Source organism: Acartia tonsa, chromosome 2 (genome assembly GCF_053477335.1).
Source record: "Acartia tonsa isolate MP-2025a chromosome 2, ASM5347733v1, whole genome shotgun sequence".
NCBI lineage: Eukaryota > Metazoa > Arthropoda > Copepoda > Calanoida > Acartiidae > Acartia > Acartia tonsa.
This window is the reverse complement of record NC_137261.1, coordinates 46835020-46859025: the sequence shown is the minus strand read 5'-3', so window position 1 is coordinate 46859025 and position 24006 is coordinate 46835020. Positions and strand designations below refer to the sequence as shown.

Below are 24006 nucleotides of genomic sequence, written 5' to 3'. Positions count from 1 at the left end.
TAAATTGCTATATACATTTTCAATATTTCATGCAATAAATCAACTGATTTTTGAAAGACATATTTGTTAAATGTTGCTAAACTTGATATCATCATCCTTGTTAGAATGTACTATAGTATTTGAATAAAAAATGTATTATTATTTTTTGAAGCTAGCTTTTTAATAATTACGTTTAAATTCTGTTAGATTTACTGATAATTATCATATAATAATTTTTTGCTTATTTCCAAGGTCTTACTATTCTAATTATATATACATTATTATGTTTAATAAGAAAATTCCGACATTCATCTTAGGTTATTTTTTTAAAAAATTGCTATCTTTGAATTAAATATTCAAACAAAATACACAGTACAAATAATAAAAAACAGGTTTTGCTTACAAAACACAATCAAATTAATGGAAACACTTTTGAAAATATAGCATTGATTTTAAATGATAAATATGCTTTAAATTTTTACAAAAACCAGGCAAAACATTTATTTTTTGTCGTTGATAACAATATCTTATTCTTATACTCTTATTTACAAATAGTTTTATACTAAAATCTTTTGATTTAATTGTTTTAACTCTTGTACTTTAGGTCACATGACTTTAATTAATAATAAAGGTCCCCCAAATCCGTATACCAAAATGTATGGTGGTTGGTTTTGATTAATTAGTAAAGTTCCTTCAAATCTTATTCCAATGACAGCTTATGAGCTTTCTAGCAGCTAAGTGAGAAAGCAAAATTTCTATCGATAAACAACCTTCTGCAACGTCATAGGTCTTTGGTTAGGGAACATGGTTTCATAGCTATTTATCACTCTATATATATTACTTTAATATAAAAACAAATTTTGCTGATAACATGGACATAATTTATTGGTAAGTTTCTTTCATCCATGAGGAGAGGAAGGGGTTAGATTAAGGGAATGAATCGTTATTTTATCCAGTACATGATAATCTGGTGTTAAAACCACGTAATGATAAATCCATTATGTTGTTTTATTTAGTGATATCAAATGTTATCATAAAGTCAAAGCTACATTAAAGAACATAGAGGAATTTATATAAAATCAAATCTTTACTTCTAATTTCCATATTAATTGTTAAAAACAAGATTCATTTTCGTCCAATAGTATCAAAATGTTATTAAATATTCAAATTTTAAACAGGGATTACAACATCCATAAGTAGCGAAGCAGAAAAAGATATTGTGAGTTTTAGAGCAATTGTTCATCTGTCATAATAAACAAAATAAAGAGAGAAAATGCGAAACCTAAAAATAATGTTAGCGTAGATGCGCATACATCACTTAAAATTTTATCTGTCTATTTTCAATCACATATTCCAAATAGTATAAGGACTGACTGACTGACAAAGTGAATTATACAGTAGCTTTTTTTGCTCAGAATACATTTTGTTTTCGTGTGTAACACTTACACACATTAACTTGAGTGAAATTAATTGAAAACCTATTTTCTAAATATTTTTCTCACTTCGCACATTTTTCTTTTTTTCCCAAAGATTTTAGAAAAGAATATATTAGAGTGGCGTTTCTACAGTTAAGTACTTTCTGTATGTCCCGATGATAAGAGAAATCCTCGTTATATGATAGCTTCTGCATGAATCTCTGTTTCTCTGGTAGAAGTAGATTTCCAGTATAGATTCGAAACTAATAAATATCCGTTGGATTAAAACCGATTCTCAGCCTTACTTTAAATTCATGAATATCATTGTATAACAAACAATTTGTTTTTCGGCTCCTTTGACTAAAAACACTGGTTATTTTTTTTTCCTTTTAATATCAGTGGAAAACTGTATATACTACATATTTAATACTTTAAGTATATACATAAAATTATATATCTTACAAAGAGTGGCAGAATCTACCTTCCGATTTCATAGTCAATGTATTTATTATTTTCATAAACATTTGATTAAAATAAATACAATATTTTAATCTTAATAACTAAAATACTGTCCGATAAAATTTACTATTTTTTCTTTTTGAGTTTCAGGTTTTTAAAATCAATTATTTGAGCAATGTAATATATGTTTTTAGAAAGCAGTACCTATATAATTCTTATAATTTCTAGGTTGTCTCTAAATGTTTTTTGGTTATGAGAATATTGGGCAAATCTTATAATTATTTTTCAAGTTTTTCTTCTCTGTTTTCTTTCTGGATATGACCATCCTTGTTTCTATTTTGTTGTGAAAGAAAAGAAAAAATTTACACATAAGAATATGTTAAAGTGCACATAATGTTCTTGAATAAATTACAAACACCCACAAATAAAAGGCAAAAGAGTTAACATAGACGAATCACAATTATCTTAAATAGAGAAGAAAACAGCTTATCTTGTGACAATAAAATTCTATTCGCTGATACTAACATTAAAATCCAGGTTATTTATTGTATCTTTATTTTGGAATCTTTTGCCGTCTCTTAAAATTATTTTAGTCTGCAATTAATAAAGCTTGTGAATAAAACGTTAGGCGCCAAAAAACTTTCCAACTGATCCATCTATCGTTAATGACAGCAGAGTAAATAACATTCCTTTTCAAAGCATGAGAGAAAGACTGACGGACTATGCAGTAATCTTAAGTGATAAGACAAGAGCAGATAAATTGATGTACATGCCCAATGAGATACACAACATTAAATTACCACTCTTTTTTTATTGTAACAAATCAATATTCAATAAAATCATCCAAGGTTGTTTAGCCAACAAATAAGAAAGCGATACTATAAGACTTTAGGGACTAGTGTAATAAACAATCCAATGTCCCCTCCCTCTTTGCAGACCATATAATACATCCATATTAGGAAAAAAATAAATCTTCTATATAAAAAAGATAGTGTAACATAAAACTAATATTGTTGTAATACAGAAGCAAAACGTAGAGCGATCATTAACATCATTAATGAGATTTTTAGTCACAGTATATTATACAATACAGGCATATATGTCTTCCTGCAATAAAGGGAATATTAATGAATACTGCAGCTTATTTTGAGATTAGTAAAGCCCTTTTGTATCTTTTAAAAATAGTTCAATTTCTATTGTCAATAAGTATGTACTAGTTAATTAACTTTGTCCAAAACCTATTAATATATTTGTAAGAGAAGTAAGAGTATCTTAACTAGTATTTAAGATAAATGTCTAACTTTTGTTGTAAAGATTTCCATGCAATTTTTATGTCTAGTTTTCAGTATAATATTAAAATATATATAAACAACGACCCCCCCCCCCCCTCCATTTTCTATCCTCCTACTGGATGAAAGAAATGTCCAATAATTGAGTTTCATCTTGGCAACATATATTGACGACATTGCTATCTATAGAATCATTTTAAAATGCTTTATCAACAATTCGTTGTGTATGTCCCAGATATAAGAATTTCTAACAACTAATACTGTTATACCTGTTAAAAAACTCATATATTATGTGAATGTATTACAATATCAGTAGGAAAAAAGGAAGTTACATCAATTAAAAATAGTAAAGAAGATTCGTGATATAAAACCAGACATTTACTAATTTTTTTAAAAATCAGAAGTCGCTCTATCACCAAAGGATATAAAAAGTACGCATAGTAGCAATTTTTAAACGTCTCTAGTTTGACGCATACAGACTCAAACTCGATGACTAGTAGGCACTTAAAATTACACAGTAGGTACATTATATTGAACATTCTTAGTCCAGTCCATAAATATCCCTTCGCCATTCTTTTCATTAACATTCTTTAAAATTTCAGTGTTTTCACTTGTATCCTTAGAGTAAAACAATAGAGGGGAAAGGGGTTAAAAAACTTTAACTGTCTATCCATTTCGAAGACCCTGTGCTGATTTTCGATTGTGTCTTTGAAAATCAACCATTAGCGTTGAGAATATTAACACAGCCAAGTAGTTACAAAAAACAGAGAGTAATTTGCTAGCAGACGAAAGAGGTCCACAACAGGGGGATCCAGGTAGTTGTCTGGTTATACATCTATATTTCTTGTATCCCTTTCTATTTTAGTGACAAGTATGTAAATGTTAATATTTATGTAGTCACAGCACAGCTTGTTCATACTTAGTAAAGCATATGTTGAATATGACATTACTAAGTATGGTAATGACATATTCAATGTTAGGAAAAGTATACATACATATAACATTCTTACATATATTATACAGGAATGGATTTATTATTACTTGGATCTTACACTAGATTATCATTCTCCAATAAAATAAAACGGGTATAGTCCCTTTCGTGGCAACGCCTCTTAAGGAGCGTTTCTTCGTATTTTCACGGTAGCTTTTCTCCTATTTAAAGGCCCTGTGGAAGGCTCTAATCCTGCAGGGGCCAATTGCCTAGCCTTACGGGACAATCACCTAACCTAACCTAAAATAACCTATCAGAAGCCATTGTGAAAATACGACGAAACGCCCCTTACGAGGTTTTGACACGAAAGGGACTATTCCAAATCAAACTTGTAGCTGGCTAAAATAACTATCCACTCGTTAATATCGTACAACTCAAAGCACAGCTTTACTTTAATCTACTTTTTTAGTTTAATACCTAGTATTAAATATGACAAGCTATTAATTTTTTTCCAGTCTGACTTTGACATCAATTGATATCCGCTGGATTAGAACCAGTTCTAAGTCATACTGAAAACACATGTATAGCATCGTATTACAGACAATTTTCCACGTTTATTAAATTAAAATGAAAAATATAATAACATTTTTGTTAGCCTGAACCTTTGGCCCCTTGGGGCTAACAAAACTTGTTTTAAACTTTTAATTTTCCATTTCATTATCCGCGGAAAGCTACCTATAATACGATGCATATTACTAAGTTACAGTTTACTTTTATCTAGTTATCAAAAGATTATTTTCGTTGTTGTTATTCTTGGACAACAATATCATTGTTTTATCTCAAACCTAACATAACATTTTAAATGTTACAAATTTTTGTTCATATTCAAGAACTCGGAATAAGGAAATGAAATTCTTAAAACTTTGTGGAGAAAAATTTTTTTTTTCTTTTTTAATTTAAAGTTGGTATTCAAAATGAAATAAAAAAGGTTTTCTAAACTTTCCACACTTTATTCAATGGAATAATATAAAAAAAAACTATAAGGAATTTAAGATTTATATATCATAATACACCCTCTACTATTTTTAAACTTGATGCAGTCAAATTTGCAAGAAAATTGCGAATATATTTTTCCAACCCTATTTATAAATTCTTCTCTAAACAAATCAATAGCTTTTGTTCAATCCAGTTCAAAGATTTTCCCACTTGTCAATTTAATAACATACTAACAGCTACGTCCCTAGAAGCCTCTAGAGGCCCTGAGGGCGAGGGGGGGGGTGCAGTTGACCTCCCTACTTTCAGTTTTAAAAAGAAAATATTTTTCTAGGAGGTTATTTTTTCTAATGGAGATCTTTCTCCACCAAATTATTATAAACCTTCCCAGGACAAATAACAAGCTACCTTGTTAAGAAGAAGGTTAGGTGGTTAGCGAGATCTTTCGGTACACACACATAGACATTCAGGCAGGAGATCCTGTTACTTTATTCTAAGGATTATCTAAAAGCACGGACTAACTACATTTTTTGTAAATCACAAAAGTTAAGACATGTTCTTTTAGTGATTTGTAAATTTATCAATAGGTATTGTCAAAAAATTCACAAACTATTGGACAATAATTTTTGCCTAAATTGTGTGCAATTAAATAACAGGAACAAGTCACATCAAAACTTATGTATTTAAAATGAAGAAAAGTTTACTATTTTTTATTTATATATCTATAACACCCCCGGAAAGTCTGGTTATAAATTGTTCAGAATTTTTTAGGAGCACCACTACCTAGAATCTAGATGTTTGAAATAAACTTTAAAAATTATGACCACAAAGAAAACTTTTTGGAGATCGTTGTGTTAGATATCCTTGGGACAATACTAGAAACAGAAGAAAAAAATTTTATTGGTGGAAAATGTAAAATTACATCCCCTTTTTTACAAAAGGCACAACAAAACTGTTTGTGCAAAATCAGAGAGGCAAAGAAAATAAGTGTTTTTAAAATATTGCCATTTTTTAAAAAGAAAAAGGGCATGTTTAAAAATTATGTTCAAATTGTGTAGGTATGTTTAATGTTTGTGTCGATTTGTTATTTATAAGTTTTAGAAAAATTTCCTGTCAACACACTTACATGGACTAAGTGAAATGAATGTTTTAATTAGGGATGAATCCGTCTAATTTTTGGACCAGATTCTTACAAGAATCCGTCCAAAAAAATGGCGGATTCCGGATTTTAGCAATATTTTAAAAGGCTTTTTTTAAAAATAAATTAAGGTTTAAACTTTTTTTTTAAAATTAATGTTCTTGGTGTTAACTATAATTCACTTCCGAGAATCGAACAAGATTTAAAAGATATTATATAAAATGATGATAATGACAAGTATTAAAAAATATGGGATACATCATACGGGACTAATTTTAGCCTACCAATTAAGAATCCGTATCCGCTAATAAAAACGGATTCCGGATTCAGATTCCAAAATTGGCCAAAAATTGGGCGGATTCCGGATTGCCAACCCTAGTTTCAATCTTTTAATTTTTGTTTATTTTTAAAACAAAATTGCCCAATATGTATTATATCTATGTATAATACAAAGTAGAATGGTATCTGTATGTCCATCCAACCTTATGAAGCTTAAAGTGTTGCTAAGGATCAGCAGGGAATATACAAAAGATATATTTAGTTATAAAGCTGTTCCTTTTTTTCAACTGTGGCAAATGAGGATTAATCCCCACCCACAATTGGGGAGAAGCCTTCAGATGCTAGGGGCTAAGACACAAGAAACAAGTATATAACAACAAAGTAACAGCTATTGAGCCCAATAAAATTATAAAGAAACAGTGAATATCTACAAAACAAATATAAATATATGCACTAATAATGGAAAAAAAGTTATGCAAAACCCATAATATACACATACATTTTCAGATATCAGTTATTTTTTATCAATGACTGTTGTTGATTTGTTTTCACTTGGATCTTCACCAGATTTTCATGCTCTCTAATAACGTGAATTCTGAAGCTAAAATAACAATCTTCCACGTGACATCCCTTCCCCTTTACAAAATCCCCTCCCCTCCTACTGGATGAAGGGTTCGACCAATATATGACAGGGGAAATAGCAACCTAAATTGACAATTTTTCATAATATCTACGTTTATTCTACAACCATTATTTTCAGAAATCAGTAATTTTCTATCAATAACTGTTTTGCTCGAACATAGAACAAAGTGGACAACTCCAAACAGATCAATTCAAAACAACACCCAATAAAATGCACAATCAACCAGTCAGGAGAATAGGAATAAGTAAATCATCAATTTAAATTAATGACAGAAAAATATTTTCCAATTGTATATTTTGTTCAGAAACACTTTGGCTAATTGTGGATGCAACCCCACGTCTCAACCACACTACATCCCCCTAAAACAGCTAAAGGGGTCATAGGACACTTTTTTGTATTTTTGAGTATGTTTTTTAATTTATTTAAAGGTGGGTTGTATTAAAAAAAAATTTAAAAACACCCCTCTTGTTTTCTGTATTATTCTGTTTAAATCCCTAGATTTAGGTTCAAGGGAGGTGTCAAAACTCGTATGGAGTAGACTATAAAAGTTGGAAAGATTTTTAATCAATATAATAGATTTGAAATCTGCATAAAATTTTAAGGATTTTTTATAAAATTAGTTTTTTACATAATTCTTTATTTAAAGGCGCAAATACAAATTAAGTTAAATAATTTTGAGATCTGTGATTGGTGGATTAAAAACTATCTGCGCTCTGATTGGAGAAGCTTAAGTGACGTACATCATTCAACCAATTAGAGCGTAGGTAGTTTCCAATCCAGCTATCCTATTGGTCAAAATTTAATAACTTAAATCGTATTTGCGCCTTTAAATAAAGAATTATATAAAACGAATTTTATAAAAAAAATCCTTAGAATTTTATGCAGATTTCAAATCTATTATATTGATTAAAAATCTTTCCAACTTTTATAGTCTAATATGGAGGTTGTGTTACTGAATAATACTAAATATATACACAAATATACCTAATAAAATTATATATTTTTTTTCTTCAAATTTCAGTGATTTCTAGATAAAAGTATCCTGATGTATATCCCAGATAAAGAGGAACTGTGATAAAATATAATTAATAGTCTATGTAAAAAGAAACATAAAAGTAACACTTTTTTCAAACAAAACCTAAAACTTTCTTTCTATTGAGTCAACCAATTTTAAAAGCAGAATACTTTTAAATAGTAAATAGGTCCAATCCTGTTTACACGATTGCTTAAACTTTTGTGTATAACTGTCAAGCAAAAATTTATAGTTTTTGTTTTAATGACATAATTTGATGCATTTTAGAAGATGGTCACAACATCCATAGGTTAATATAGATGAATCTTCATGTAGCTTTATTTTGCATGGCCCATAGACATCATCGAAATTTGACAAAACCTGGCCCCATTACCTTATTGCAACAATTCGGCTTTTCTTACTAATTTATAATACGCAAAAACTAATTCTAGATGAAACTCATTAAGGATATAAAGGAATAAGACAATAGCCGATAAATTAATTTACATTCCCAATAATGATGCACAAAATTAGCCCTTTTGTGGTTTACAATTTTAAGTTGGACACTCAACCTAATGAATCAACCAATCAAATCAATATATATCCATAAATTTTTAAGCCAACGAATAAGAACACATTATTTAAAAACTTTGGGGACAAGTGCAATAAAATAAAAAGAAATCATATGAAGCTAATTAAATACAATATCTCTAAAACCAACCATCCATTTCTGATTTAGTTTTCTCTGCTTAGAGTGGTGACAAACATGTTTTAAAGAAATGCAAAATTACAATAATGAGGAATAATTTCTCATTCAAAATACAAAACTCACAAAATGTATTACGTACAAAGTTTTTAAGATTTTTGACAATTAGGCTATTCATAAGTGTCATGTACACTAATGTATGTACACTTTCAGGCCACCAGTCCACTGAGAAGAACAACGGGTTGCCTGCGGCTCACTGCGGCAGACATTCTAATTTCGCGGTTGCAAACAGCAAATAAAAGATTTTCATTTTTCAGACCGCTTAATTATAATGACGCCGGCTCTTTGGAGAACTAAGCTGTCCAGATTAACCATCCAGGTACAGCTTAATTCTCTGAATATGATTAACCCTTTTCTCCTTTCTCACTAACCATTACTGTAATAAAATATGGGGGGAGAATAGGATGTTAGTTTAAGCCGGGTGTAGCTTAGGCTTCCAACAATTGAGCAAAAATATAACATTTTCTATTTAGGAAAAAACATCAAGATTTTCCAAATATTCCAGACTCCATTAAATGCCCTGAGGCCCCGCCTGGAGACCCTAACCGTACTCCCGTCCTGGCCCCTCTGCACCCTTTGGATAACCTCTGGTGAGATTGTGATAACATTGATCTTCCCTGCGTTACAGACCCAGGTAGTTTATTATTGCTAAAGCTGCTCTATAACTAGCCAATCTGTAAGTCCTATTCCATCTTGGGGGATACAGCATCCTTCCCAGACAATAAGTGCAAGCAAAAATGATAGCCACTAGTGGGCTTTTTTGTCCTGAGGAGAGGAGGATGGGGGGGGGGGAACCTTAATTTCCAAAGATTGCAATTAGCAAGGAGCTTTTGTAATATATCTATCCAATTATGATGAACAAAATTGATCCTCTGTAGCCTATAGTTGTTGGTTGAAAAGTTTAGCATGTAATAGTTTAGAACAAACCAATCATTAATCCAATAATCTAGAAACTTAATGTTATTAATCTTATTAATTACCGCCGTATAGAAACTGGTTCTGGTCCATACTGAAAAAAAAACATGTCATATTTTCTGAACTACAGTTTCAAGGAGCCAATTAAATAGCAAATAATCGGAAAATATTTTATTTTCTGCGGAAAACTGTATAATATATTCATAATAAAAAACATTAATTAACTTTTATAAAATCGAAGAGAAAATTTCAACAATTTAAGAAAAATGTCTTCAACATTCTGAGACATCTTTAGAAAGAGTTAAAGAATTTCAATAACAGCGAATTTGGAAATTGTTTTTAGTTTGGCACTAGGCACTCATTAAAAAAGGAAATTTGTAATCTAAATAAAATACCTAGGGAAAAGATAAGGATAAAAATTTTACATGCTAAAGTTAATAAACTTTTAGATATTTGTATTAATCTTATTCTGTTTTAATTTCTTTTAAATGAAGAATCAATTTTTTACTTCAATTCCATACAGGTAAATTGTTTGTTTTTTTCAATAAATTTACCTTCTCTTATCCGTGTTCGCACTAATAGATTGACTGTTCTAAAAAAAGGTGCAACAGTTTTGAAGTATTTTTTTTCAGGGCTCGGCAGCCACGCATAAACCTCATAAGTTAAAGTCGTTTCGTGTAATTTTAGAAATTACTGAACAGACTAACTGCCATTTTAAGAAAAGGTTTTAACATTTCGCTGATTATAAAGTAATATTCGTTTATTTTTTTATTATTCATGTGACGTCTTATGCGCAGCTGCCAACCCCTAGCTTTTCTCATATATTTTCTCCATTTCAACTAAAATTACCTTCATAGAATGCACAAAAAATCAACTAAAAACTTGTTAGTAAATAGCAACATCCAAAAGTGTTAATATTAATAGTTACTTATTGAATTTTGGTAAAACCGGTATGCTATAGTTAATGTTTAATTGCGAAGTTGCCCAAAATGTAAGAAACTTAACTAAAAATTACATTTTAGAGTTGTAGTTGTACATTTCCTATGTCTGTGTCTATTCAGGGATGTAAAGGAATAATACGATATCCGATAAATTGATGTACATTCTTAATGATCATACACAAATTACCCCTTATGTATATTACAATAAGTGGTTGAAATGGTTAGACTCACAACTAAAAACCCACCAATCAAAATTTAATATATATTCCCAAAGTTGTTAAGCCAACTTATAAGAAAACGTTATTTTAAAACTTTGGGGACCACAGTGCGATCTTTTGAAAAAAATCGGGACATCCAAAAAATTTAAAATCGACTTTTATCTATCCTAGGACCTAATAATGGCTGTAAGTAGACAGCTAGAAAAGAATTTTTTTTTTAAATATTAATTTTTGGCAGATTTATGCCATTTTTAAAAAGGGTAGTGAAAAATTCCTTTCAGTTTTGATGATTTTCCAGATTTTTTTACTCAATTTTTTCAAAGCAACAAAAATACAATTATGTTCATCTTATGAAAAAAAAATTAATTGAGGTACTTTTCAGATACCTATACCAATGTCTAATTAAAGAAAAATTTTAAAAAAATATTTTTTTGGTGGTGTATATAAATTGACATTTTGTGAGAAAATTTCACAAAAAATATTAAGATTTTTAACTCCAAAAAATCAGTTTTCTCCATTTTACCCAAAAACGGACAGGAGGCCCCGGGTTTTGCAATAATAATATCAATATACAACATGTATTGTGTATAAAACAGTTTTCACAACCTGGGGCCTCCTGGCCGTTTTTGAGTAATTGAGCATTTTACATTGCATGGTTTGAACAATTTCGTTCTTGTTAATTTCAAATTTTCCCCCGTTAGAGGAGGAAGGAGTCATTTTAGAGCCCAAACTCATCTCAGCAATGTTTTCAAACTTTTTGAGGCGGATCTTTCTTTACTTCTGCATTATTCCCCTCCGGTTTTCGCCGTTATTTGCCGCCGATGGCGTGATTTTTAACGATTTTTGCCGTTCTCGCGGTTTTAATGGACATTTAAGGGATAAAGGAGTCGTTAAAAAAAGATGACTTATAAATACTTTTATTTTAGCAATTTAATTTGCTAAATTTCATGTGTTCTAAAAAATTTGTATTTCTAACTGGTTTTGGTCCAGCAGAAATTCAAATTTGGGGATTAATTATAATATTGCATAAACATTATATACGCATCAGAGAGAGAGAGAGAGAAATATACATTTGAGAGAGAATATAATATAATTAATTATGTTTATATTCTTATACCAACTTTAAATGAAGATAGCTAGACTTAGAATAAAGGTATTAGCACAAAATCAAAAGTGTTTTGAAAATTATGTTATTGTTGTTTATATCTGTAAAAAAAATATTTGAAAACATGCCTTATAAGTGTCCTATTAAACTTATACGGGACCTACCTAAAAATGCCGGGACTCGAACTGGGTGCACCTGACGCTATATTCATGTTCACAAAAATTGTTTGCATTGAAGAAATATTTACATAGACGTTGATTTTGTTAAAATATTCCTATCCTAACTAAAGTTATGAAGTTTTATAGATTTTTTAAATATAGGGTAGCTTCGCTCCTCCAAAACCGCCAGACGTACTTACCAAATGCACATTAGAAGTTAACAGAGGCAAAATTTAAGTTGTTTCCGAGTTAAAGCAAAAGAAATTACATCATTTCTTCAAATACAAGCTTATTTATTGAAGTTTACTTTTGTCTACTCTAAATGTCCCGTTTTTTGGCAAAAGATCGCACTGTGGGGACCTGTGTGATAAACAGCCCAAAGTCCCCTTCCTTCCTGGTGTTTGATATATTAAACAACACACGTCATAGGAATAACTAACACAAATCATAAAAAAGGGGGCGAAATAGCCAAAAGCATACATATTTTAAATGCATTAATTTCAATGCAGTAAGTTAAATTCAAGAATTGACATCAATTGAGTTCACTTACAGTTAAAGCTTACTGTTACAGAATACATGATCGGACGTTCACACCCTAAAGTAGAAAATATAGAGAATGTCGGAAAAGCTGCTTCAATTTATTGTCACAATTTCGATATAAAAAAACAGCAATATCTACGGAAATTTTTTACTTTTATTATGGAAACAATTTTCATGCTAAGAAAATATTTGCAATAGGTAGGTATTGCTTTCTTGTAGATGATTTGATTATGATATTCATTCATAAGAGATACTGTCCGAGAGACTATATGTTATTGTTTATTCCGTGGGTTCATCTTTAATTTCTAGTTTAATATCTGGATTTACTTCAATATGTTCTATTTCTGCTATGTTTGTAGGATAAGTATCTATTGGTTCATCTTTTATGTTAACATCACAGTAGCCATCATTATCTTTTATATTTGTTGGATTGGTCTCTATAGGCTCCTCTTTAACATCTACATCACACTGTTCCTCTGTGATATACTCGCTATCTTCATTATCTTTGTCTTCAATGTCGATATTTGCACTGTTTTCTTCATTGGTTGTTTCCATAAATTCCTCTTGGATAGCAATATCATCATCTTCTTGGCTAGAATCATTGAACTCGTCATCTAAAAAAAATACTGATAATTTCTAAAAAAAACTTATAGATCTCAGTATTTCTTAAAGGCCTCCAGGTTTTCTCCAGGCCTGCAGCACCTGAACATGGAGGCCAAATCCATAAAATAGGTATAGGGAAACTACACCCAAAAAGGAAACTCAGTGCTCCGCCCCCCATTATTATATGCATACTAAAGATCTGGGTTGGTTTCATGTAGTTATAAAAATATCAATACTAAATCACAATCTACATAAAAACCTTGTAGCTGACCTGGATCATCTGAATCTTGTTTATTGTGTTCAGTAATCATATGTTCTTTCATTTCATCCTCATAAAACTTTCTACGGCATTCTGGAAAATGGATATATATTATTACTTTTAAGCCAGATTTTCTTGTTCTCTGATAAAGTGAAGCATGCAGCAGGCTTAAATAATAACGTTTTCGCCCATTACCCCAACCCCTCCTACTGGGTTAACGAACAGACCAATAACGAGTTAAAGCAAGCTAAATTTAGGATAATTTTTCCCCTGTCATAATATCCAATTTCACGTATATAATCCTACAAAATGTTTTAATCAAAATGTTATGATCAAAGAGCTGTTTTTAAATAAAAATTAGACCAACAATTTGTTTTTCGTTGAAATCAATTGAACTATTAATCAAAAATAAGGGGGGGAGGGGGGCGTAATTACATCTAAACTTAAACAGAGAGCAAAATGGTCTAAATATTGAGCTAATTCAAACTTTTTAGGTTAGGTAAGAAACCCCTGCGGAAATGGGATTTTTAGGCCTATTTTGGACTATTTTGATGTAGAACATTACTTTTATTGATTTTTCTCAAGTTTTTTCTTTGAATACACTATGTCTATTCATAAGGACCTTATTTAAGATGATTTAGCAAGTTGGGGACTTAAACTCAAAATACCTATATTTCGATATATAACAACACAAACTTTAGAAAAAATGCAATTAACCACTGTGAGCACCCCCCCCCCCTAGCCCGCTGGGGTCGGTCCCTGACTTGCTGATTCATCTTAAATAATGACCTTGTGTATAGACACAGTGTATTCAAGAAAAAAAACTGAGAAAAAACAATTTAAGGTAAGTTTCTACATAGATTTTTTTGCCATTTAGATGTAGTACCTATAGGACAAGGCTTATTTACTAAGTTTCAAGAATCAAGCTCAATATATAGACCATTTTGCTCACGGTTTAAGTTTAGATGTCTACGCCCCCCAGTCTTTTTTAAAAATTTTCATTCATAATTCATACTATATACTTAAGCATGACCTTTAAGCAAAGTGCATACTGCCGATTATGTAATATTTCATACGTATCATTTTTTAAAACCGATCAGAGCCCTTCAAATTTAAAGTAATATTTAAGCTACACAAAAAAAAAATGATACCTGTACATTTTTTTCTTTGATGAGTTAACTTGTGAGTGTTCATGTTAGATTTATTTTTAAATCCTGAAAATGAGTACTATAAATCTTGTTGATAAATAAATTGAAGAAAATTTAAAACTTTTTTATAGTTATTTTATTTTAATTCTAGAAAAGACAAAAAAGCAAATACCTACCTTTTTTACAAATAGAGCAATGATGGGGAAGTTCTTTTTCGTGCATTATTTGGTGTATTTTCAACAAACTCTTGTCACTGAACTGTTTGCCACAAAATCGACATTTGCAGTCTTTTTGATGAATACGTCCGTGTCTCTTCAAACTGTTTTCATGAGAGAATTTTAAACCACATACCTCACACGAAAAAGGCTTTTCACCTGAAAAAAAAAGGTTTTAATACATTATTAAGACAAAACAAAATATTTAAATATAACTTGGAAATTTTCATAGACAAAAAAGATTAGTTTTCATTTCATTTAAACTTACCTACGCCTTTTAAATTATGGTAATGTTACCACTATTAACAAAAAAAAACATTGATAATGTTAAACCCATGGATACAATAATCGCAGCCACGTGCGTAAAAAAATATTTTGTAGAAGGTTGAAATTTTTTAATGGTTTTTTTCTTTTGAAAATTAAACAATAGAAGAAATAAAATTCAGAGAATTTTTGGTCCAGTGGTTCACAAGATCCAATGTTTAAGAAACAGTCATCCAGCTACTTTTATATAAGGATATATTTCTGCTCAAGAAATTATATCTCATGAGAAAAAATTAGCAATTTATGAATAGTGACGACTATCTGTGCATAGTAATGAGTTGCGCCTGCTTTTGGCAAAGGCGTTCCCCCTGCTCTAGCTATTAATGTGGCGGAACTGTCATAGCAGCAATAGGAACCATTTTAACGTCTTTAGTTATGTTGTGGTGTTAAGTAGAGATCCAAACCTATAAATTCCCCGACGACGAGCGATTGCACTACGTGTTAAGCATAGAAGGCCGCGGGATAATGCATATATTTATATTTTAAAATGCAACATAAAAGGAAGGTTGGGGAACCTTTAAAATCATTGAAATTTTCCCTTTCCCTTTTATTTTCTTTATTAATCAAAGATTAAATGAAATATAACCTGTATGTTTACGAATGTGTCTTTCCAGATGTTTCTCATGGAAGAAGGGTTTATTACAAATATCACAAGCAAAATCTTTAGTCCTGGTATTTATCAGTATTAAACTTTTTACTACTTAGTAAAAGAGGAAAAAAGTAACGCATTATCTTTTAAAATAGCCATCGGCCATTTCGATGTTATTTAAGACCTTTTATTAGAAAATTTTTCCTTTACTAGCCCCCTTTCAATTGAAACTAAATCAAGATTTTAATTTATAAACTATAATATGATCTTGTATTATCCTTTAAATATTTTTAATACTGATTCCTCACTTGTTATGCATGTTCTCGTGAGTTTTGAAAGAAGCATAATTTGTAAAAGGTTTGTTACAAAATACACATTTGTATACAAATTCCACTTTATCCTTCTTGTGGGTGTACAATATGTGCAACTCTAAAGCAGCTTCGGATATAAATGTGCTTGTACAGATTTCACAAGAGTATATAGACAAATGAGAGTTGTCTTCATTGATTTTGTCATTCACAAACTCCTCAAAAACTGGTTTAGAATAATCTTGACCTGACCTAAAATAAAATTAAATGCTTAAAATAAAGAGGAACATTTTAACATATCTACTAGGTGGTCAAAACATTTGTACAGAATCAACTCTCTAGTTTCAAGACACCCATACTCCCTTCGTTAAAACTTTTCATGTGTCCATTAAATTTATAGCTTTTCTGTAAGAAAAATATTTTTTTAGATTTTCATCTCAGTCCTTAGCCAAACATAGATTCCCCACCTCACCCCCTATACAAAATAAGAATGGTAGCTTTTCGTGTGTTTGTGCTTTATTTCAGGTCAGGTTAGGTAATATTAAGAGAAGAGTATCTCTCCGGGTTTGTTCAGCTTAGGTTTAGGCCCCGCGGGGTAACGAATAAAGAACCCCCCCCCCCCCCTCTTATATTTTATCTATTTAAAAGATAAGGAGGAGGGCCGAGTGTAATATTCTCGCTATGCACTTTGAGGTAAAGCACCAAATATTTATTTAATCTCACCTTAAACATCTAGCTTCTCTTTCATGATATCGCAAGTGTTTTCTAAGGTCAACATCTAACAGGAAAGTTTTACTGCACACATCACAGGAAAGTAACTCTTCAATTTCTTCCTCGGGCACCAACTCTTTTTCCAGCTTAGTTTTAGATTCTTTTTCAACTTTTTCTTCCTTTTTCCTGTATTCAAAAAGTTTATTTTCAGTTCTAAATGTTGTTACTGCTTTGTGAATTTGAATCAGTAGGAGATTTTTTCTTGTTCTGTGCTCATACAATCCAGCCTCTTAAAAATATTTGAAATGTAATGAAACAAGGTAGATTGGAATTTTAAGAAGAGAAAATCATACAAAAAATGGGTAACATTTGTTGCTGTGTTGAAAATAGTGTTTTTAAGTATTGAGGAATAGTTATTGTTGGTCGAACTATAGACAGCTTTCCGCAGATATTAAATTGAAAAATCAAAAGATAAAAACCAGTTTTATTTTAGTATTCGTAGATAAGTGTCTGTAATAAAGAATTTCACAATTGAAAAAAAAATTCCTAAGAGGATTAAACATATTCGTTGGCTTAAAATTTGTATTTTGAATGTTTTTTTTCCGATCAATAATTTTAATCTAGGGTTTAAATATGTTTATCATCATTTAGGACTTGTCATATCAATGTATCGTCCGTTTTCTTACCCTTTTAGTTACCTGGAAAAGTAAAGCAAAAGGGAAATATTTTTAAAAGAGAAAAAGAGATGACTGAATTGAGAGAATTAAACTGTTATAAATGTCACAAAGAGAATGGATATAGAAAATATATGTGGATATTATGACAGGTGAAAATTTATGGTCAATTTAGGTTGTTAACATAGACCTCGATTTATTAGTCAGTTCGTTCATCCAGTAGGAGGGGAAGAGATAGGGTAAATCAAATGGGGTGGATGGGGGATGTCGTTATTTTAGCCCGCTGCGAGAATCACTATAATACAGTTCATGAAAATCTGTTGCAACATCCAAGAAATAATATATCCATTACAGAGAGACAAACCGTCACATATGACAAGAAGAATTGCTTATGCTTTTACAAACCTGATAATTGTTGAATAACTTTTTGGTAGATAAGATTCACACACACACTTTCTTTCACAAGTTGGTCAATTGCACTGGCTTCAATCTGCTTAGCTCTAAAATAAGATAAAAAGGTTAATCTGAAGCAATAGAAAACTGCTAATAATTTAGTTTAAGAATTAAAAAAAATAGGTATAGGTACCTTTATTAGAATATGTGAATCTCCAGGATTATTGCATAAAAAAATGTTATTGAAACTGCCATTATCATTATTTAATTATTGCATCGACGAAAGACAAGTTGACCGTTGCTACATGAATTAAGAGATTTAATTTATCTTAAGCACTGGTAATATCGAAATCAAAGAACAACTTAAAAGGGACCAAACCAATGCATTTTTGCAGTAAAATAAATATATACTAACTTGTGTCTTTGACGAGTAGAGTCTTCATTTTTTACTCTGGTTACGTCTAACAACCGATGTTGCTTTCTTTCTGTCTGTCCTAGCATTCTTAAATACTGTGAAGCTAATGCTTTAGGCGATCTCACAACTTTCATTAAACCATTCTCTAAAAAAACAAGGACTATCATATATAAAGAAAGGTAAATGAAATAATTTTAACCCGCAACCGTAGCTCAACACGTAGCGCATTCGTTAGGTGATAGGTTCGAATTCGAATTTAAAGACGTTAAAAATGGTTCCTACTGCTGCTATGTTAGATGCGCGAAATAAATAGTTAGAGTAGGGGGAATGACTTGTCCCAAAACAGTTTTAACTCATTTCCATGCACCGTTAGGACTTCTCATACAAAGGTCTTGCAATTGGTTGTCTGATTGGTGTTGGTTGTTACCCTTACATTGCGTTACATTGCAATTTAAAATGCAAAGTATGTTCAAAGGTGACGTGGAGAGGACTTTTAACCGAAGCGTCACTTCGCCCCTAGAATCAATAGTAAAAAAAATTTAAAGATTCAACAAAATGTATAATGTACCTCCAATAGCTTCTAGAATTTTTATGTACACTTGATTTTCATCAGTAATGTTTTCTTCATGACACTTCTTCATTACACTATTCTCTATTTTGACAGCCCTAAGATAAACAACTTTACATATATATTTAGAAATATATTTAATACGGACAATAGTATCCACAAGTAACTTAACATATGGCACACACAAATAGGTATACAATGAAACTCATAAAAACACATGTTAATAATTAAGGATGAAAAAAAGTTTTTTTTAGAGTTTTAAAATCTATATATATAGGTTAAGTGTTCATTTCACCTGGCATTGTCAGGTGCAAATATTATGTGACTTTTTTTTTGCAGAAAAAAATTAATTTGTCTTAAATGTTACAAAATAATATAGTTATTAAAAAAAGGATGCCTATACAATTTTTTAAAAATTTCCTTTATAGACCTACAAATATAATAGTCTAAAGATCATTTAAAAATTGAAAATCAAAAGAAATCATATACTATTGGCTGACAACAAATCCTAGTTTTAGAATAGCAGCCTGTAAACAGACTTATCAATTTTTAATCATTCATAGTCAATTAATGAAAGATTAAATAACAAATAAAAAAACTGTTTTTTCCCTCTTAAAAGTTTTAAAGCTTTTGCTATTAGTTCATAGGTACCTATATTGATCTGGAGTTACAGATTTTACACATGAATGCATCGGACTTCTGCTTGTTATGAAATCACCTAAAAATAGAATTAATATGAAATTATAATTAAATCTCAGATAAATACCTAGGTAGACTTTTTTTTTTAATTGGAACAGCAAAGAAAGAATCTAAAATATATAGCAGTACAGCCGCTATAGCGGCTTATAAGCGAAGGAGAAGCTTCAAACACAGACGGACAGATTAGAAAACCCTTATAGAGTAGCTTCGCTACCAAATTTAAATTACTCACCCTCAGTCAAAACAAAAGCATTGCATGCATAATTAAGACATGCCCACTATTAAATTTCAAATTGGAATGATAATCATGATTCTTTTTTTTGTAATCAATAATGGCAACTTTCGTTAGAAGCGAAACTCATCAAATCAAACACTCAGACAAATGAGCATACATAATTATAAAGTGTCATTACTTTCAATATCAAAGAACATAATTTTAATAAGATGATAACTGAACAAGTTTTCGTAAATTGCCGAAAAGAAGTAATTAAATTTTAAAGCATAAATATAGAGATGCTGCGCTGATAATATTATTTCTAATCGTCCTTTAATCAAAACTTCAAAAATAATGTTCTTTGACAATAATTGTATAAAAATGGGTAGGTACTTAGGTATTTAAACTTGTCTAAATTATAAATATCTAATTGAGAAATCCGTCGGTGAATACAGAACCTAAACGTTGAAAGTATAAAGTAGTTCACTAATTACCTACCTAAAATCTTTGTTTTAAAATGAAAATTAAAAAAAATATAAGCATTTTTTTCTAGATGCGATTTATCTTAGATGTATTTCCATTGAAGATATATAAAAAAATTTAAACTAAAAGAAGCTTCCATATTAAAAAGCAATGTTGGTCGATCGGTTAGCGAAATATTCTAGTACAACCACACATCCTTTTATAAAAAATAATAGGTATTCATTCCAATTTTCCTTGATTTTTAAGCCTTCTACATCTTTGCAGTAAACAAATATTCTCTGGTTTTCATCTGTTTAGATAAAAAATTATTTTGTTTCAGTAAATTATGTTTTAGGTAATGCCTGCCATACTTTAATGTATTAGGTGAAAATGCTTTATAATTCAAATTTTAAAACTATGAATTTAAGAAAAATAAAAAAAAAGATTTATTGTACATTCCAAACGGTAAGAAAGTATTAAAATACAAAGAATCCAGACTCAGCCTCATAATTCAAAATAAAATTATTTTCCTAGAATTCTTCTGTTGCCTTTATCCCCATCACACAATTCATAGGTCTCCTAAGATATTAAGTCATTATATCAAGTTATAAATTGCAAAGGTCATGCAATCTAAGGGTTAGATATAATTCACTAATGTTATATTTACATAAAATTCAATTTAAAGGGCATTGTATATAAAAATTTGTTTGTAGATAGAAAATTATAGGATCAATTCCTGTCACGATAGGCCAGAAAGGCGTGCCCCCCGGGCCTACAAGAAGCTTAACTGTCAAGGAGAGCCAGGCCATATCGGTTCAGACATTAGTGAGACTAAGCACACATACACTGATAGACAAAAATATATAGAATAGATTATAAAAATTCGTATAAAATATAAGGGAAAATGATGTGATTACTGATTAATGATAAGTTTATTCTAAATATTGGATACAAACCTTTACTGTCTCCATTTTAACCAAACATAAACTAGCAAAACAATGATAAACTAGCCGGCCAAAAATTAATAAATTAAAATTAGTTGGTTCTTTTTAATCAACGTAATTATATACTTGACATTTTTTTCATGCTTATAAAATCTGAAGAAAAAATAGTTTTAATAAACAAAATAACAAATTTTTTACTCAAATAGTACTTAAAACACACTAAAACTCGAAAAATGTGACAATTTTTCTCTGCGAAAGTTGTTTTTATTTTGATGCTAAGTATACCGCAATTCAGTTAAAAATGTAAATGTCGTCTTTTGTGCCAAAATAATTTATTATGTAAGAATGCCTGTAAATACCTAGGAATCTAATAGGGATAAGACAATGACAGATAAATTGTTGAACATCCCGAATGTTGACACAGAATATTACTCCTTCTACAGATCACCAAAAGTGGTTGAAACGTTTAAACACTCAAATTAGTGGAGCAACCAATTAAGATTCGATAGAAGTCCCCAAGGTTGTTAAATGAGTTAGAAAACTTTGGGGACTAGTGTAATAAACCCAATGTTATCTTCCACCTGGCAAATACCTTATTAAACAGGGCTAAAACTATCTTTAGACAATTTTCAGGATATTTATAAATTTAATCCAGGGCAGGTTTTAGACTTTTTTCTTAGTATCTGCACATTTATCTGTACATTTAGACAAGTTTTATTTTCAAAATCAAATATAACGTAGTGAAGAAAAAAAACAGTATATTATTATAAAATCTATATTATATCTTTAAAATATGTTTAATTATAATTAAAATCACAGCTTTTTAGTATCATTTCAATAAATATACAAGTATAAAATCATGGCGCGCGTTTTTTTGGCATTTCAGAGATTATACAACAAAAGTGGCAAAAGTCAACATAAAAATACAAAACTTTGAATTGCTTGTTAGTGACATGAAAAATTGAAAAATGGGATAAAACTTTTTTTTGTAAAAGAATAATAAATAAGAAGTTTTTCAGCAACTTTAAAGGCTACTTTATGGCCATACGGCAAACAAGTTAATTCCACGCGCATTTTCCCTATACAGACGCAAAACAATATTGAATATATTTTCTATGTTTCATTATTTAGACCTAAGTGTAACTTTAAGCTGTAATGCTAGCCGTTTGGCCAAAAGCAGCCTTCAAAGTTACCAAAAACAAACCTCTTACATATTTGAAAATCTTGCAATATTAGTTTTAAATGGCTTCGTATCCCTCATCTCTTGGTTTACATCCATTAGCACAGTAAGCTATTCCTTGCTGAAAAAAATATAAATAATATTTTTATTTATGTTGTTTTTTATTACCTGAACTCTTAGTGGCACGGCTACTTCTTTAATATCAACCGAAGACTTTTCTACAATAAGGGTCAGTCAGTCCATCCATACGTTCGTTCTTGTTAATTTAGGCATATGACAAACGTCAATATCAACAATTCCTGTTACAGTTAGGCACAATATAGAAAGCGTAGCAACTTAATGCAAATATTACCAGAAAGTCACACATACTTGTTTAACAGGGTAAAAATTGTCGTTAATTTAGGTTGCAAACATGGACGTCATTTATTAGTCAGTTGGTTTATCCAGTAGGTAGGGAGGGGATGGATAAAGGAGGATGGATGGGAGATATCGTTATTTTAGCCAGCAACAGGTTTCACTAAAGTACATGAAAATCTCGTGTAGCACTAGCATCCAAGTATTGGTATTTTTATTACCTGTGCCTTTTTCCAGACATTTGAGAATATTGTGTAGTTAGGAATCATCTCAAACCCAGTGGCGCCTCGAGATCTACAAAAAAGAAAATTCAAAAAAAACGTATTTTCAACATATAGTATTTTTAATCGATTTGTATCTTAAAGTTCTCAAATATTCTTTCTTTGATCATAATTTTTATTATGAAAATTCAATCCTTTTATGAGAGTAACAGGATGTTTATCTGTATGTGAATCTTTAACGATTTGGGCCAGGCAGGAAAGGTTTACAACAATTTAGAGGATGGGTACCTCTAGGTCTTCCACCCTTCCAATTAAAATAGTCTTTTCACCCCCCCCCCCCCCCTCCCTCTACCAAAATATAAAATTAACGTTCTCGGGCTACATTATTTACAAACTTACTTTAGCAAGCACATTCCTCCCACAAGATAGACAGCCATTGAGATCAAGAGCAACATCACAAATACTTCTAGACCAGTCATGGTATAGTTGGCGCGCAATTCAAAATAGGAATATAAGAATTATTGCCCTTACAGCACATCAACTTAATTAGATCTTGTCAATTAACATCTGAAAAAGAAAAATAATAATGTATATTGATCACAATTAAACAAGTGAAGGATGACAAAATACATAAAAGTCAAACTTAACAAAGAAGAAAACATCAATTAAAGCGAAGCTCTGAAATCAAACTGTAGAACAAACGAACATTAACACTTGTGTAGATTTGGATTATTTTAAGGATTTGAAAATAGAGATGCTTCGCTAAATTTATTTTAACTTATTGTCCAAAGAATCAATATTCCAAAAATAAAATACAAACATTGTTGTCAAAAAAGTAAAAATTTGTATGTTTAAAATGGACGCACGGACTTAAACTTTATGGTTACCGGTAACATTCATGGAGTTGCTACGCTTTCTAATTCATACCTAACAGTTACAGGAAT

The 24006-nt window shown here is 30.4% G+C and overlaps 1 protein-coding gene and 1 long non-coding RNA gene across 2 annotated transcripts; both read right to left on the bottom strand.

Annotated features, from left to right (window-relative positions):
• Positions 1 to 12862: 12862 nt before the first annotated feature.
• On the bottom strand, positions 12863 to 21462 carry LOC145312006 (uncharacterized). The gene is made up of 15 exons (XM_080151091.1): positions 21320 to 21462; positions 20896 to 20942; positions 20620 to 20675; positions 19920 to 19967; positions 19640 to 19706; positions 18989 to 19086; positions 18421 to 18565; positions 18018 to 18112; positions 16951 to 17227; positions 16228 to 16479; positions 15917 to 15999; positions 14968 to 15165; positions 14795 to 14857; positions 13656 to 13736; positions 12863 to 13395 (listed from the first exon to the last, which is right to left on the bottom strand). The coding sequence occupies exons 1-15, from the start codon at positions 21332 to 21334 to the stop codon at positions 13061 to 13063; spliced, it is 1860 nt and encodes a 619-aa protein (XP_080007217.1). The 5' UTR covers positions 21335 to 21462; the 3' UTR covers positions 12863 to 13060.
• Positions 21463 to 22069: 607 nt separating this feature from the next.
• Positions 22070 to 23631, bottom strand: LOC145312830 (uncharacterized). Its single transcript, XR_013877138.1, has 3 exons — positions 23462 to 23631; positions 23063 to 23135; positions 22070 to 22608 (listed from the first exon to the last, which is right to left on the bottom strand). It is a non-coding gene; the product is annotated as an uncharacterized LOC145312830 (long non-coding RNA).
• Between the last annotated feature and the right edge of the window lie 375 nt (positions 23632 to 24006).

Bases quoted from the DNA above. Each gene is read 5' to 3' on its own strand.
- LOC145312006 (XM_080151091.1), bottom strand. The intron at 16,480-16,950 runs GTGAGATTAAAT...ATTTTATTTTAG, and splicing joins AGAGAAGCTAGATGTTTAAG to GTCAGGTCAAGATTATTCTA. The intron at 14,858-14,967 runs GTAGGTATTTGC...ACTCATTTTCAG, and splicing joins TTGCTCTATTTGTAAAAAAG to GATTTAAAAATAAATCTAAC.